This window comes from Varanus komodoensis, unplaced genomic scaffold (genome assembly GCF_004798865.1).
Source record: "Varanus komodoensis strain SLA01 unplaced genomic scaffold, ASM479886v1 scaffold29_1, whole genome shotgun sequence".
Lineage (NCBI taxonomy): Eukaryota > Metazoa > Chordata > Lepidosauria > Squamata > Varanidae > Varanus > Varanus komodoensis.
The window spans coordinates 11,563,691-11,580,371 of NW_025335759.1; the positions used below are offsets into that span (position 1 = coordinate 11,563,691).

At 42.6% G+C, this 16,681-nt stretch overlaps 1 protein-coding gene across 2 annotated transcripts in view; it reads left to right on the top strand.

The window, feature by feature from the left end:
- Positions 1-16,681, top strand: part of ZNF541 (zinc finger protein 541) — a 33,423-nt gene that overhangs the window by 2,670 nt on the left and 14,072 nt on the right. The window contains exons 1-7 of one of the 2 annotated variants that reach the window (XM_044435091.1): positions 533-647; positions 3,827-4,043; positions 5,378-5,716; positions 8,672-8,915; positions 10,247-11,999; positions 13,547-13,605; positions 15,201-15,360. In XM_044435091.1, the coding sequence (XP_044291026.1) occupies positions 5,413-5,716; positions 8,672-8,915; positions 10,247-11,999; positions 13,547-13,605; positions 15,201-15,360 (2,520 nt within the window). In that variant the 5' untranslated portion in view covers positions 533-647; positions 3,827-4,043; positions 5,378-5,412. Of the gene's footprint in view, positions 1-532; positions 648-3,826; positions 4,044-5,377; positions 5,717-8,671; positions 8,916-10,246; positions 12,000-13,546; positions 13,606-15,200; positions 15,361-16,681 lie in introns of those variants that run through there. The other variant, XM_044435092.1, reaches the window with a different exon arrangement.

Below are 16,681 nucleotides of genomic sequence, written 5' to 3' on the forward strand. Positions count from 1 at the left end.
TCCAGGTAGTACTTGAAAGGAGCCCTGAAAAAAGTGAACAATGAAAATGCAAAAGCAAGACTGTAGCTGAATATTAGGAAAACAAAAATTATGATCACAAATGAATGTAAATTGCAAAATATTTTGTATATCTTAGCACAGTCAACCATTCAAAGGGAGACTGCAGGGAAGAAAGTTGAAGAGGACTGAGATCTGGAAGGGCAGCAATGAAGGAACTGGAAAAGATCATCAAATGCAAGGATGTTTTGCTGAAGATCAAGGTCAAGATAGTCCAAACTTTTGTATTCCCAAACACTGTATGGGTGTGGAAGCTGGACACTGAAGAAAGCTAACAGGAAGAAAACGGCTGTCTTCGAAACATGGCGCTGGACCTTGGATTAAGTCAAGCCAGAACATTCCCTGGAAGCAAAAAAGGCAAAACTGAGGCTGTGCTCTATCATGAGAAGACAAAACTCTCTGAAGAAGCAAGTCAAAAGCAGAAAAAGAAAAGGAAGACTAAATATGAGAGGTTAAATCTGTAAAGGAAGCCACAGCTTTGAACTTGGAAGAGTTGAGCTGAGGCAGACACAACATTTTGGAGGGTTCTTTCATGGGGTCCTTGTAAGCTGGGGCTGACTTGACTGTACACAACATATCTGGAACCAGTGGTTTGTTAATTTTCAATTTATTAAGAGTGTTTAACTTGTCATCTCCTCCCTATGCTTGCATACCATAAATATAATACAAGTGAACACTGTTACATAAATATACGCTTCTATACTTCTTGCATGCATTTTTCCTCTTCCCTCCCCATTCCCATTTCTTTGTGTGGTGTGGCTCTTTCGATTGTAAATTTGCTGGCAGGCGCTTCCTTTAAAGATCACATACAAGCTGCTCTGAGATCCTTTCCCGCTGGGGAACAGGAAGAGAACGCTTTCAAGTAGTGAAGCGCATTTAACCTCTCCTCACAGCCTTATCCCGGTTTTCTCTCTACGCGGCCCGCGCCTCCCCTTCCCACCTCGCAACTTTCGCGCGTTCCGACTCCCTCACAAAATGGCGGCGCCTGGCGAAAGGCGCCCTTTTTTTCCCGCCAAAAGCGGCAGGCGCGACGCCCTCTTGGCCCCGCCCACGGGGGGGGTCTGGCCGGCGGGCGACACGCTGCGCCTCCGCCCCCCCCCTCGCCCTGCCTCGTCTCGAGCCGTTCGGGGTCGGCACGTGGGCGGTCCTGTCGGTAGGGGGCGTGGCCGGCGAGGCGGGCGCGTGCCGGGGAGAAGCGAGCGAGCGAAAAAGGAAGGGCGCGAGCGAGGGAGGGGGAAGGAGCGGGCGCGAGACGACGGGTAAAGCCGCCGCCCGCCCCTCCCCCTCGCGCCCCCCTCAGGGAGGGGCGGCCTTTCCTCCCCCGCCGGGAGCCGAGCAGCCTCCGGCTCGCAGCAGGTGCAGGTGCAACTGCCCCGGGCTCGCGCGGCCCTCGAGCAGGCAGGCAGGCAGGCAGGCAGGCAGGCGGGCGCTAAAAAGCAACGCCCCGCCCCGCCCTAGGAACCAGTCCCCTCCCCACTCGGGGGGCAGTGCAGCAGCGCCCCCTTCCCGGGAGGGGAGGAGCCGCCCCCGCCCCTGCCCCTGCCCCTGCCCTCGCCCTCTCAGTCCAGGGTTACTCCTCCGCAGCACCACGGAAAAGGTTTTGCCCTCGGTCTGTGGTAAGCAGCCCGCCTTCGCTCCCGCTCCCCTGGAAGGGTAGCAGCAGCCGGGGCTCCAGCTCAGGTTGCTGCGGAGCCCTCCCCTCCCCATGGAGTTCCTCCTCCAAATTGTGGAGCAGCAGCCACGGTGCCCACGCGGGGCTTGTGCAGATTTCCTTCCCCGTTTCCCGTTCTGCCGCCCCGAGGCTCGTTCCAGAGTGGGGTGCAGCAGCCAGGCCTCCCAACTTGTGCAAGAGCCTCCTTTCCTCTCTGCGCCTCAACAGTTCTTGTACCTGTTGGGAGCAGCCGCCAGGCCTCTGTTCAGGGCTTTGTAAATGTTTCCCTCTCGCGTTCTGTCCCACAGGAGCAATTGCTCAACTGCTGGAAGAAGGAGACCTTTAATAAAGGTGGATGACGATTGCAAATCCTTTCCAGAGTAGGGCTGCTGCACTCGGAGACTTTGCAGGAGAAGGGGGTTTCCAATCTGCAAAGGGCCCTTCACCTCTCTGTCCCCTTGCTTTGCCAGATCCTAATCCCCCTAGAGACTTCTTTTGGACTATTGGTCATGGAATATAAGTTTAATAATAAATAAATCCTTGGGTGGGTGAGAAACTCCTTTGCAGGATGTCCTCAGGCGTGATCTGTAGACAGGATGGGGCTAGGCACAGTTGGGAACATAATTTGGAGCACAGTGCCCAGTTTTTAAATGCCAGACCTGCCCAGATCTAAATAAATATTTTTGTCTATTTAAAGGGTTTTTAGAGGTTCTTGTTATATGATGGATTTTTCCTGTGAAAATGTGCAAGAATGTGATTATTCTCGTTTGTGCTCTGCATATCTTCCCTTACTGTTCTGTGGTCATAATAAATATCCATGTTAACTAATGAGCAACCTTAAAAAACTATCATAGTTTACTTTTGCATTGCCTCAGGATTTCAAAAGTAAAACATGTATCATAAAGTTATATTGAAAGGCATTACAGTCCAGCAGAAGACCTAGAACTGATGGGTGTTACTGGCTGATCAAAGGATTTTACTTGATTGCTCACCTGCCCGATAGTGGATCCAGTGATGTATTTATTTAGCCACCCCAAGGCTTCAGCGAATGGGGCGGCATAGAAGCTCACTAAATAAATAAATAATTGTACATATTACTGAAACATAAGTGTAGGTACCTTTTTGCAATTGAAATGGAAAATGTAGTTCAGGAAAACCTATTTATTTTAGAAGCAAAATCAATCTTTTAACATTTGCTCTTATTCTATATGTTTACTTAAAAAGTTAATATTCTTTCCCTGCCCTGACTCAAGTCCCACCACCAAAACCAGCCCAAACAAAAATACTGGGGCCTATGCTTTGGCAAATTTTGATGGGAGGGAAATCTGTAATTTAGCCAAGAGAATCTAAAAGTCGTTGATATTTGTACCTGTCATGTAGATAGATTATGAAGTTGATTGACATGCTGAAAGTGCATTGGAAATCTATTATTAATTAATATCTTAGCACTTGCAAACATGACCTAAAATTCTTTGTATTCTGAAATTAGGGTTCCGTATAGTGTATAAAGTGTAAACAAACTGGCTATCAGTGAAAAGCTTTCCACTTTTTGTCTTGAAGAATGAACATACCTTATTGCAATATTTTGCTTTAATAAACCTGCTTATCCTAGAGGCATCAAAGTCTTACACTTCTTGGTTTCATGCTTTTGAACTTTGTATGCTTTAATATGTAAGGATTGGATGTGGCATTCTGTTAATGGGTGGGATATGAAGGATTATAGTAGATCATCTTGAAAATCCATAATTTATTCTCCCTCCAAAAAAATCCCCTTTTTATGTACTTTCTCCATCCCAAGTTTGTTTTGTGGGAAATAGTCTATTTTCAGTAGTATTTCAATAATAAAGTAGCACTGTACAAGATTAATTATGGAATATGTTTCATACTTTTGCAAAAATACTGAACATCAAAAACAGTTGTCTCCCTATGCCTAGCTAAAAGTAATGCTCTTCATTGGTAAGAACATGGGGAGAAAAATGTAAGGATATTCTATATGCATAAGTTCTCCCTGGTTAAAAGGTTGCATTGATTCTGTTGATTAAAAGTATGCACATTAAGTGCTGGCTGTACTTTTGAGTGGATGTGAATTGACGTTCTTTCTATGCTTTTATCTTTAAGGTTCAGCTTTCGTAGAGTTTCTCCATAGTGTGTGGTATGGCCTGAGAGTATTGGACTGTCAGATTTTGAATGGCAGCCACCTTTTTCCATTATCGTTGTGAAGAAAAATGTGTTGATGAACTGTGCTATGAGCAGATTGTTGTAAGCCTTGGTAAAATAGAAAGGAATTAATCTCGCTTCCCAAACATCATGAATCGCCATGCATAGTTTTGCATAAGTGAGTTATTTCCCCTTTCATTTGCAGAAATGAGCATATTTATATTTCTGTTGAACCTGGAGTGAACAATTACACACACAGTTTTAAGATAGCATTTACATCTTTTGTTGTTATAGTGGGCCATTTGTAAATAAAGCAACAACAAGGAAAAGGGCTGCATACACAACATAAGAACAAACAAAAGGAAAGCCATTTGGTGAAAGAAAACAATTTATGAAAAAACAGTAGCCCAGTTTCAGACTTCTGACCCAGTCTGAATGAAATTATTAACTATGGGAGAAAAAATGTTTATAGCCGAAACAATCCAGAGTGCCAGGTTCACACATCATGTCAGCAATCTAGGAACACTTGTTTGATGATCTGGAAAGAACGGGGGAGAGGCAGGCGTGGGGGGACCAGTGTGCTAGTTCCAGTGTGGCCAGCGATAGTTAAGGGCACTTTGGATCATAGCAGTTACATGAAAACTGGGTTCCTGTGGTCTTTAACAGAAAATAATAGATTCGTTGCATTGTCTACTCTTAATGTTCTTTGTAGTTGGAAAGATGGTGATGGTTTTATATCTTCTGTAATAACACAATGGTCCTCAGGTTTGTGTAAGTTACCAAGATTCTCAATAATTCCAATGAGCATGTTTTGGAAAAAAAAAAATCTTCCGACATTTTGTTGTTTCTAATGTGGCAAAAAAGTGCATTCTGTTTGTTAATTTTGTTGTGAATAGTTGTTTATCATTTTCAATTTTCCGTGAGGAAGACTACTGATTTGTAAAACCCATTGGAAATATGAGAAATTTTAAAAGGATTTTTTCAATCATTTTCTTCATCAATTGGGTTTGCCCCTTTGACTTTCATAAATAAGATGTCTCAAAAAATATGAGAAAGTACAATTCCAAACCTCACCCTTCCACACAATTGGATGTCTTTTAAATAATTTCACACTGTTCCCAAATTCTTGTAATTGGAAAAAAATGGCATTTGGAGTGAATTTGGCATATTTTCATTTTATGTGTAAACATTTGAGCAAGATACATAATTCTGTTGATTGGAGTGTTTTGTTCAACAATTAATCAGAGCTTTAGCTGATAGTTCCGCTAAATAAAGCATGTAATCCTGTTTTAAATATATTCTGATAAAGAAATCTGAACGATTGATTTTGTAAGTCAAAACTTGACATGTTTGTATTGGGTCTTATCTGGTAGTGGCCAGTTTACATTAGACTAGTGGATGAAGCTTGGTATTATTCTGACTTGTGTGTGTCTGGATTCTGTTAAATATCTTGATTATGACTGAGAATTACAGCCCCTTTGCTGTCTCCTGTTTCCTTGATCTTTTGACTAGGAAGCTCAATCCGAAATACACAGAAGGGGCTGAATATGGATCCATACCACCTTAGTGATGAAAGCTCCCTCCATTCTGAGATGCAGCTTCATGAATTTTCAGGGAATCAGGGTTTGGACTGTAGTGACACCTTTACCCATGATCTGTGTCCAGATATGAGAGATATGATTTATTCAGGATTAAGCAACCTGGAGGTGGATCCCAGCCTTTCAACCGCAAATATAAATAATGATTCTTTGGAGGACAACCTGGATGCCTTGTCCTTGTATTCAGTGAAGGATTGTGATTCTGCTAAGCTCCTGGATGACTGTGTCACAGACTCTCGGCCAGTCCTGCATGGTGAGTAGTCTTGGTTGCAGCTGTAAATAGGTAATTTCACAGAGTCCTGAAATTAGTCTAAGTTTCAGAAACCTTTTTTGTGTGGCCAAGTCACTTCCCTCTGAAATGGGAATGTTATTGCCAACTTGTACCACTGCCATGTGAGTGCTCTTTTTCTACAACAAGGACCGTAAAAAAAAAAAGAATGAGGAAGATGTATGTCTGAAAAGTTACAGAGGTCATGTACCAGGAAACTGTAATCTGTGGTTTTTATTGAGGAAGATTAGGAGTAATAAAGTATTTTGTTGGGACCAGTATACCTGAAGGAACGTCTCCTTCCCTACATCCTCTCATGCCCCTTAAGACTGGCAGGAGAGGCCTTGCTCCGGGAGCCTTCTCTGAAGGGGGGACGGAGGGTGTCTACCTGGGGGAGGGCCTTCTCTGCGGTGGCGCCCAGCCTCTGGAATCTGCTCCCCAGAGAGGTTTGCCTGGTGCCGACTTTATACTGTTTTCGGCACCAGGTAAAGACCTTTTTATTCAGCCATCATTTTAATAAATAAGGATTTTAGATGTTTTAAGATCTGATCACAATTGCATTTTCTTTTTCTTTTTTCTTCCTTTAGTTTTATGAAAGTGTTTGTTTTAGGTTTGCCTATTATCTATTGTTTTAATTATTGTATTATTATACTACTATTTTAATCCTTGTAAGCCATCCTGAGCCGTTCTATTAGGATGGGATAAAAATGTTTTAAATAAAATAAAAAATAAATTTTGTGAATTTAAGTAAAGGCCACAGGGTAAACGGCATTTTCATTTTCCTTCCCCTTTTTTCCTTTGGCAGTTGAGTTCAGTGGTCAGAATCTTTTTCTCATTTAGTTTCTCCTGGCCTATATTTCCCTTGTCATTTGGAAAGTAGGAATTTTGCCCTCCATCCTGAAGCAAATGGTTAGGTAGATTTGTTGACCCATCTCTGGTTTTGCAAGGCTAATAGTGAATGAGCAATAGATCTAGAGAATTTCCATTTACTTGGCCACCTAAAAGACTTCCTTTATGCAATTTGATAGAAAAGGTTTTATCATGGTAGTTCCATGACTGGAGACCTTTATATTTTTCCAGGCATTATAAAAATTATTTTTGTTTCCGTTAGTTCTTTGCATGGATTATTTTGCTGCTGTTTTTACTTCTGTTTAATGTGCTGCACTGCTTACCTGTTGTTGCTGGTTTTGGCTTGACACTATGGTGTGGTTGTTTAGTGTTTTGGAAGTTACATTTTTAAATGTATCTCCACGTAGCTCAAAGAGCTCTGCTTACTGAAAGCAAATCTGTAAACAAATAACAGATTTCTTCATAGGGCCGCCACAAATTTTTGTTTGCCTATGTTTTGTTGCAAAATATGGAAATTCCAACAAAATAAACCTTGGGTGAATACTTATATTCTGAAATGTTGAGGTTCCATCAAAATTGACTTGTCACCACTTCTGCTGTCACTTTTGTAGCACCGATTGTGCTGCTTTCTTGGTAGAAATTTATGTCAGTTGTGTCCGCTGAAGCATGTTACGGTCATCAGACATCCAGATTTGGTGGTGTATCGCTGTTTCAACACAGTGGTGCGACATCTTTATATATTGGCAGTGGAATTGGTGGTTGGGAGATGAGCTGTCCTTGTGGGCATGTGATTTGAAAAGGTGAGAACCTGTCTTAGACACGACCATGAAATGGCTGCCTTGGAAGGTTTTTCTAGTCACAAAGCACATTCGCCGGGTAGCCCAGGGACTTGCATAGGAAACAGCAGCTGTTGAAGCCCCTCATTTTGCTTTGAAGTGAGCCAAGCTGCTGGTAAGAGGATGTACTCATTAAAAGACAACGTGAGGAGGAGAGGGCACTTGGATGCAAGGAAAGGCAAAGCCTAGGAACATGGTTTTGCCCACCTGTTCTAAGGATTTTAGAATGAGAAGGTTTGCTTTTTTCATGGAGTCAGCAGGCAGGAAAACAAGCTTTGTTGACTGAGAAAAACATGAAGCTCACTTACTCTTTACCCAATCAGTAGAAGTAATGTGCACACACACACACTGCTCCTGAGTGTGTGCCACATTACCAAACCTGGCCCAGACCCTGTGCTTTGATGCCATGGACTTTCTTCAGTGGCTGACAGAGCTGCACGTGTGCAATCCAATGGAAGTTCAGAAGGGCATGTTCTTTTGGTAGCTGCAAAGACCCATTATTTAAGACTTCAGAACATCCCAGCTGAGAGTATGCCCACTTTGAAGATACAGTGTTTTTGCAGTGCCAAAGATCCTCAGATTCATTGGCTGTGTTCACACAAAATGCTAAGTCAGGAATTTTCAGAATCTAATTGCAAGCAAGGATTCTCACGTATGGTGCCCAAGTTGCTTCCACCTGGCTCATTCTGCAGACTAGCTGGTAACTTACCAGGGTGGAAAAGCTTAGGGTTTTGTTTGAACCAGAACTCTGACTTGGTGTTTTCTGTGAATCCAGCCATTATCTTACTTTACAACAGGGGTGGAGAAGCTCTTTTAACCCAAAGGCTGCAAATGAGTTTTGGAGAGGCGCTCAGTGGTGTATTTAAGTGGCTGGCAGGGTCAAAGACAGTGTCTTTTAAGTTTCAAATTCTTATTTCTGGTAATTAAACCTTAGGAAAGACATTTCAGATATTTACACAGGAAGGAAACTGGAAAAAGTAGAGGTCCGGGTAATGACTGGTGGTCAGAGAAAAGGAGCTATGTTTTGGGAAAGGGGTCATGGCAGTGTGGGGAACACTAGAGTGCTATATTGGGATCCCAGGAGAGAAGGATTTGGCTTGTTGGTCTGAAGTGGTTGGGCTAGGGAAGAACAAGAATGGCATTCTTATGCTGCCTAGAAAGTTCCTGGCTAAAGTTGGACTTGAAACAGAGACTTTTGGACTGCACAGTACCATATATTGTACAAGTGAACTAAAAGTTGTCTTTTTTCATTTAGAGTTAGGACTTCCTGGCCCTTCAGCACCTAAAGAAGTGGAGCAAGGAGGCAGAACCAGTTCTGGCAGTGGAAAGAAAGGAAAGCACCAACAAAGCTCTCCTCAAGCTCCTTTCTTGGATTGCAGCCTTTGTGGGAAGGTTTTCAGTAGTACCAGCTCACTCAGCAAACATTATGTGACTCACAGCCAGGAACGGAAACACGTCTGCAAAATCTGCAGCAAAGCATTTAAGCGGCAGGACCACCTGTATGTATCTGGCTGCCAATAACTCTGATCTGAATGTATTAAGACAGTGTCTGGTACTGTAGAGAACTAGGCTGTTCCAGTTCATTACAGTTCCAGTAGTGCCTTGTATAGGGCACACACAGTTAGTATTCCTTAGTAATGTATTCCTTAGAAATGCATGATGTGTATCCTCGTTAAGTAAATGACAAAACTGCCAATGGATTGGATGTCTGTCTGTGGTGTAAGCACATTGCTTTACTGTGCTATAAGCTTTTAGGTTTCATCGAACACTAGCATCTGAAGGCTTCCAGCAGTGAATAGGCATCTGCTATTGGGATGCTTTCTAAAGGTGATCTTTGTGTGATCTTTGAAAGTATTTGGCCCGTCAGGTAATTTGGGGACAGTTGGGTCTGAGCTTGATGAGGAATGGATATAGTGATTGTGCAAAAAAGTAACTTGAGCAAGGAGTGGAACTGATAGGAGGTTTTTGAATCTTTGTCTTTATGGCATGGGACAAAATAATGTCTTTCAACTTCTGCTAGCTTTCCACTAACCACATGGAAATTAAAGACTTCTGATCAAAGTTCTGGTCATAGTTGTCAGTGAAAATGGTAAACCTGTCCTGGGCTGCATTATTTCAGATTAGAAGTGGAGGCTCATATGATGGAATAGCACTCCAGACAAACAAAAAAGGAAGGAAGTGAAGATAGAATCCTTTCCCTTAACAGTTAGAGTTTTTTTGTGTGGAGGATTATGTGAGCTCTCACCTTCAGTCAGGAGCGATACAGTGTCTGTGTTGACCCAGGCATCAGAGACTTGAGTAAAGATGATAATTTCCCTGGCAAAAAACGTTATAGAATTTGCTGAAGAGGGGAGCTGAATGGATGAGCAGAGTCATTCCAGTATCTAGGAACCTTTTACTTCTCAAAAAATGCTGCAACTTGTAGCCCTAATATTTCATCACAAGGAGTAGCTGTGTACAGAGCTTGCTTGCAGCCCTCACTCCTGACATGCATCCCAACTACAGGTTTATCACTCTTGAGAACTAACCCAATTCCCTATTCCAAGTCTATATAGGAGTTTCCAGCTGCCTTACCCTGGCAGCTTCTGGTGACCCTATGTACCTTATGGCCTTGGACCATCTTCTCTTAGCCTCATCTCCTTAGTTCAACCAGTGCTAGCCAGAGAGGTCCTCTGAAAGGAAGGCAGCGGAAGTAATCAGGGCCACAGGTCCTTTATAGTACTGCAGTATAAATTCTGAAAGTGAGCACTGTATTAGCCAAGGTCAGAAGTGATGCTTACAATGAGTCTGTTTATGTTTTTAAATAAAAATATATGCTTTTAAATCTCAGGAGTGGTCACATGCTAACGCACCAAAAAACAAAGCCGTTCATTTGCATAGAACAAGGCTGCAACAAGAGTTACTCAGATCATCGCTCCCTGCGCCGGCATTACGAAATGCACCATGGTCTGAGGTTGTTAAAGGATGATGAGACTTGTGAGGGTTCCCCAACAGTGCATGATGCGCGTGTCCAGATAGGCCACAGCGGCATGAGAACTGCAGAGAGACTGACTGCTCACCCTGAGCCACAAGCCCCTAACAACTCTGTCATGTCCAACAGAGACTTGCTGAGGTGCTTTGTAAGCAGCTTAGTCAGCCAGAAGCTTCCGCCCGTTCCTTCATCCTCTACAGGACAGGGTGAATGTAACTCCAAGGGATCCTTGCAGCCTGGCCCCTCTGCCTGTGGTCAGATTTCTTGCGTTCCCACAAGTACTGCTGCACTGACAGAAGCCAGTGGCAGTAAAATGATGAAACTTTACCCTTGTCAAAAGAACACAACATCATCCAGTATGTATACCATCATAAATCCTGGAAATGTATCTGTACTTGGATCAGCAGAAAACATTACACATTTGCCAGATAAGCAGCCACATTCAGAACCTCAGTTCCCTTTAGAAGCCACAGCACTGGAGTATTGGCCGAACAGTGGTGTACCTCGTTTCCCGTTATTCAGAGGCCAGAATATCCCTGTCGCCTCTCACCCGTCAAGCAGCAGTTTCCAGTGGGTCCGAAATGTGCCACCAGCCTGCACAAAAAACAAAGGGAGTGGTGTTTATGTTGCGTCCATGTCCCCTGTTCCAAGTCAAGATGTTTCTCAGGGACTGGTGGGACCTTCCCATACTTTTGAATCTTTGGCTCATAACTTTGAGTGTCCAGATGTTTTATCGTTCTCTCCAGCACTCTTAAAAACACAGGGAGAAATAACTGGAGAGCCAAAATTCAGTGCCTTTGAAGAGAGCTTCAGGCCAGCAGCAAGGCTTCCAGATCTGCCAAAACATGATGTGCTGCAGAGGAGCGAGGCTGGACCGCCGTTCAGACAGCTCTTCGTGAAATCCCAGGAATCTTCTGTGAATAAGGATCAGTTAGAACTCCAGAGTCACCTGTTTCAGCGGATCACCAAATCTCAGCATATTGTCTCTCACACCCACTTACTGGCTTCGTCACAGGTGGCAAGTGTAGAGACTGAGCGTGGGGCAGCAAAACCACTTCAACACATGTTTCAGCAGCAAACAGATGTGGGTCACTCAGGTTTGAAATCCACGGAAAGTGAAAGGTCTCCCCTGTGTGTGAAAAAAGTCTTGACCCAGTTTCAGGACTTCTCATCTAGCAGTGAAAAAGATCAGCAGTCAGCTACTTCTCTGCAGTCCGTTTCTATGCCCTCTGCAAGCACAGACGGCATTTCCCATGCAAACCACACCAAGACTGTGAAAGGATGCTTGGAGTTCAAAGACTTCTCTGGTCCTAGCCAATATGTAATGTTGGAGAATGCCCCAGGGAATCACACTTACGGGAAGCCAAAGCAGTCAGGGAATGGCTCTGCTATATCAAAGAAGAAAGAGAAGAGTAAGACTTGTGTCAAAGACTCGAGCAGTAAAGGGCATTCTCGGAGTGGTAGACCTCGCCGGAAGGAGAAGCCAAAGTTTGATGTCTCTTCTATGGCTTCTCCCAGTCAAGTGGCCATGGCTTCCTTTTCCTTGCCTAGTACATCGTTGGACAGTGGGAGCAAAGTGAAACCGAAACTGACCATTTTCAACAGAATTCAGGCATGTTAAGAGCTTTTTTAACGGCCTTTAAAAAAGTCTTTATGTCAAGGTGATGGTTAATGTGTCACAAGTATTTATTAGCATCTGCTTGGAGGGAAGGCTCTTCATAGACCATTAGTGGGCCTTTACAAGTAAGCCAGAAGCCAATGACCAGCAATATTGGCTTTGCTCAAGCATTGATTCCCTCGTAAGCTAGGACTCGGGCAGAGAGCTCTTTCACTCCCTTCTCTACATCATAAACTTCAAGCAGGGGTGTTTCCCAGTATGTACCTTTTCTGCTCACCCTTGTACAGCTTGGTGTGTGCATGGGAGCAGTTAAGCTACAAAAATGGGGAAATTTTGTTAAGATTTCTAATGGTGCTCATACCAGGAAGAACTGAGTCAGCATTTTGCTATGGTCAGTTTGGGAGAAACTGGCTGCCGTGTGTTAATAAAAAGTATTATCAGAGGATGGGCTGAGGGAGAAGGGGAATGCCTGAGTGCCATGTTGGAACACTTGGCTGTCTGTTGCTTGTGCCTACCGTAGAACCTTAATTTGCATCAAAGAGGAAGAAGAAGTAGATTTAGATTGCTTCTGCACCTTAGTGTGCAATCGCCGTGCTTCACTCATTCAACTTTTTGCAGGGAATCTGTGCTCAGTCATTGCCACCTTTTATTTTCCCTGTTGTCTTAGACAGAGGCTGTTTCCCATATGGTTCTCAACACTAATAAATCTTCCTCTGTAAGCTGAATTGTATTTGATTTTACATACTATCTGGAATGTTGCCTTGTTTTTATGTTTGCCCACATGTGTTCCATCTACACCAGTGGGCGTGACATAGTGCTGTGAAAGGGAAAAAGTAAATCCTACTAGCACATGCTTTTCCTCTGTTTTTAAAAATGTTACATGATTGGTGAAAGAGTATGATAGCACTATAACACTACAATAAGCGAATCTTTAATGTAATACAGGAAAACTTTGCCCATGCCATTTACTACCTTGTAAAATTAGCAGTGACCAAAGGTATTGCCTCAAATATTTTTAAATAGTACTATAGCTTTTTAGTGTTTATAGAACTGTACCACTGTTTATTTAAATAGAATTTCACTGATACATTTTTTAAAAATCATACCATAAAACTATTCCAGTGCTAATACTGTTAAGAAAAAGCCCACAGGATAATAAAGGAGTGCTCACAACAGAAGTGGTGGGGAATGTGCGATGGCCTTCAGGTGGCCACCTAGATGAACTAGGCCTTTTCCCTTCCCCAAGCCTAGCAGGTGGGCCGCTACCGATGTAGATGGAGCACAGAATGTGCTTTCAGAAAAGGAGTGATATCCCTGATACTTCCTGATAGTGTGGAAAGTTAATTGCAATTCCATGCATGGCTTCCAGTGATGATTCATTAGCAGTCAGAGCCACCTGTCTGGCAACACTGTGAATGGCTTATTGAAAGGCTATTTGTGAAGGTCCTGGAGGGCTTCTGATGAATGCGGAACCCTTAAGAGATGAAAAGTGTAAGTTTTTTAAATAATCTGAATACATTTAACCTTTCTTTTTTAAACAGGATGGAAATATCTACAGCTTTACTAATGCAGTGAGGGAAGAATACTTGTCTCCTGGATGGTAAGCAGGGCATGATGATGTTTTGAGAGCATTTAAAATAAGCGAAACATGTACTTGTTAGGCATCTGTCTGTTCAGTAATAGTGGAAGTCAGTGTTTTATGAACTTGTATTTTGTATTTTGTGTGGTTAAAGAGTTTGTTAGGATCACGCTTGCCAACTGAAGACTGATGATTTAAATTCTGTTGTGCCATTTTTGGAACAAATACCAGGAATGTTTGTTGTGATGGAGTTTTACTAGTTTCCAAAACTTCAGGAAGAATTGGTTTATTATTATGCGATCTTACTAAGAATTGAAAATATAAAAATAAGAGTACTGCTCTAGAAAAATCCTTGATCAATCATTGATAAGTAAGTGTCTGAAGTTGTATTGGTTTCATGGCCTCTAGATTCTGAAGAAACACAAGTCCATCTGATCGAGGCATCAGGTAGAATGAATAGTGGGAGAGGGAGAGGGAGTTTAATTTCTGGCCCACCTATTTTCACAAATGTTAACTTATCAGGATTGGGCAGACACTGATGACATACATCTGTATCTTGAAAATCAGAGGGTCAGAGGCAGGGTTTGTGAAAAGCGAGGTTTCCATTCCCTGTGCTGAATTGTGTAACTACACTTTGTGCGTGCACAGAGGAAAAAATGAAGCAGGCAGAAAGAAGGACAGTACAAACACTTTCAGAGTGTGATTTTCAGGATGCCAGGATGATCTTTCTTCTGACTCCACTGACTCCACTGTGTGCAGATCTCTTCTTCTCCCACCTATTCATAACTACTGTATATATTTGCAATGCTCAGTAATGCTCTATGTATCTGATGAAGTGGGCTGTAGTCCACAAAAGTTTGTGCCCGCATAAATGTGGTAGTTTGATGCAAGACTATTTGCATCAGCAACAAGTCAGTGCAATGTCTACATCACACATAAAACACAAATAAAATTGCTAAACTGACTTTTTGTAAAACACCACCATAGACCCGATTTTAATGGTGACCATCAGTTTTGCAGGCTCTGCTATCACTTGTTTATCTCCGTCTGCAAGTAAAGATGCATACAAACCACATGAGTGCACTGAGAGGGAGAGTAATATTGGAGTAATTAACTCTTTCTGCAGGAAAGTAATTAACTCTAAGAGTAATTAACTGCAGTTAATAAAAGGAACAAAGCAACACAACATGAGCAACTGTTGCACTGTCACCTCAACACACACATGCGTGCGCGCACACATACACAACATGTATCTTCAAGGTGCCACCAGACTCTTGAGTTGAAACAGTAGTTTATGACATGGCGTAAGGGTACGGCTGTTCAGAGAGAGTACATACAAACATTCACTGGACTAAGCAGTTCTTCGGCTCTCAGCCATTAACTATCCAACAGCACACTTATTCTGTGTGTTATCCCAGTGGGGTTTTCTCCTCCAGTAAACACAGTTCCGTGGTAAATGAACAGAAGGAGTCCTTTTTCATCAGATACAGAACAAACTCTAAAGCAGGAAACATAAATGAGTGTGTAATGTGGTTTAAGTATAAATGACAAAAGCGGAAATCCAGGTTTCGTATGCTGCTACTTCCATTTCTTTTCACTTAAATTTCTTCCATTAGTAATAAGACTGGGGCAGATCCAGGAGACAGGAGCGAGCATGGAAGCAGTTTTGTTTGCACAACCTGCAGTCAGCTGTTTTATACCAAGAGGGGCCTGAACAGCCATATGTGTTTTTATAGTGAGCAATGGCAGTCCCCGTCAGGGAGAGAAAAACAGCAGGTAAAACAGAAACCAAACTCTGATAAATGAATATTTGCCTCTGTTAACACTAATCATTTGTATTACACATAAGAAGGGAACCTGTAATACAGTGTTAATCATTAACATGGAAAACTGTGGTTTGAATCCTTCTAGTAGCCGTAAAACTCATTGCGTGGGCTTGGTCCAAGTCACCATTGTTCAGTCTAACTTTGCTTAAAATAGGCCAGTGCAGATGTATTTCTGGCTTTCTCTTAACTGTGGTTAAAAGACCAATAGGCCAATTTTACCTGAGGGTGCCTCAGACAGGTAAAAATATTTATTTGCCTCCTATAACTGCCAGAATGGCCTCCCTAGGCGGCTCACACAATAAGACAGCATAAAACAGTTAAAAGAATAAAATCGTAAAACCTAAAATAGTACAGTACAATAAAACCAGTAAAGGTACATCAGCATTAACAAAGGGCTTAGATATTTAAAAAAAAGCTTTAAAAGGTATGTCTTTGCTTGGTGCTGAAAAGAAAACAAAGATGGCGCCAGGTGAATTTCCCTAGGAAGGGAGTTCTAGAGAGAGGGAGCAGCAGTAGAAAAGGCCCTTTGCCTGTGTGCCACCCCTTTTATTTTCCTGAGGGACGTCTCTTGTAGAAGGGACTTCTGAGCTCACCTTAAGAGGTGGGTAGGTATATATGCGTGTACTGTAGACGGTCCTTCATACACATATGAAGAATGATCCGTAACATTAAAAATGACAGGCACTTTGCTGGTGGAGATATTAATACTGAGCCATTAAAGAGTGGCAATATGTTTTAGTGAAGATAATGTATGTGAAGTGCTGTGAATGGTGAGGAAGCGCTACATAAGTCTTAACGGTCATTGTTAATATACAGCCACAGTCTCAAGCTTGGCTGCCCATGTGTGGCACTGTCCAGCAGAGCTTACCCTGGGAGAGTGTGCCTAGGCTGGCAGCTTTGGAGTGCCGTCCTATAAATATCTACTCAAAAGCAAGCTCCATTGAGTTCAGTGAGACTAAACCCCCAGATATTTTTTATTGGATCACATCTTCCACAGTTTAAAAGATTGCATCTTTAACAACTTGAAAGAAAGAATAAAGAAAATGTAATACACTTCATCACTGGGTACTCTGATTCCGTTGGTTTTTATTTTACTTTACTTTGTCACCATCTGCCCCAAGCCCTTTGGAAAGGACAGAACAGGAAGAAACAGAAATGAAATAAAATGAATGATTAACCGTAGTGTTATGTATAGTGTTCTTGTGGCTAGAATGTATATTTCTTTTTATATTCCCTTTAAGGAGTGTGAGGCAGAAAATTTACAGCCTCAG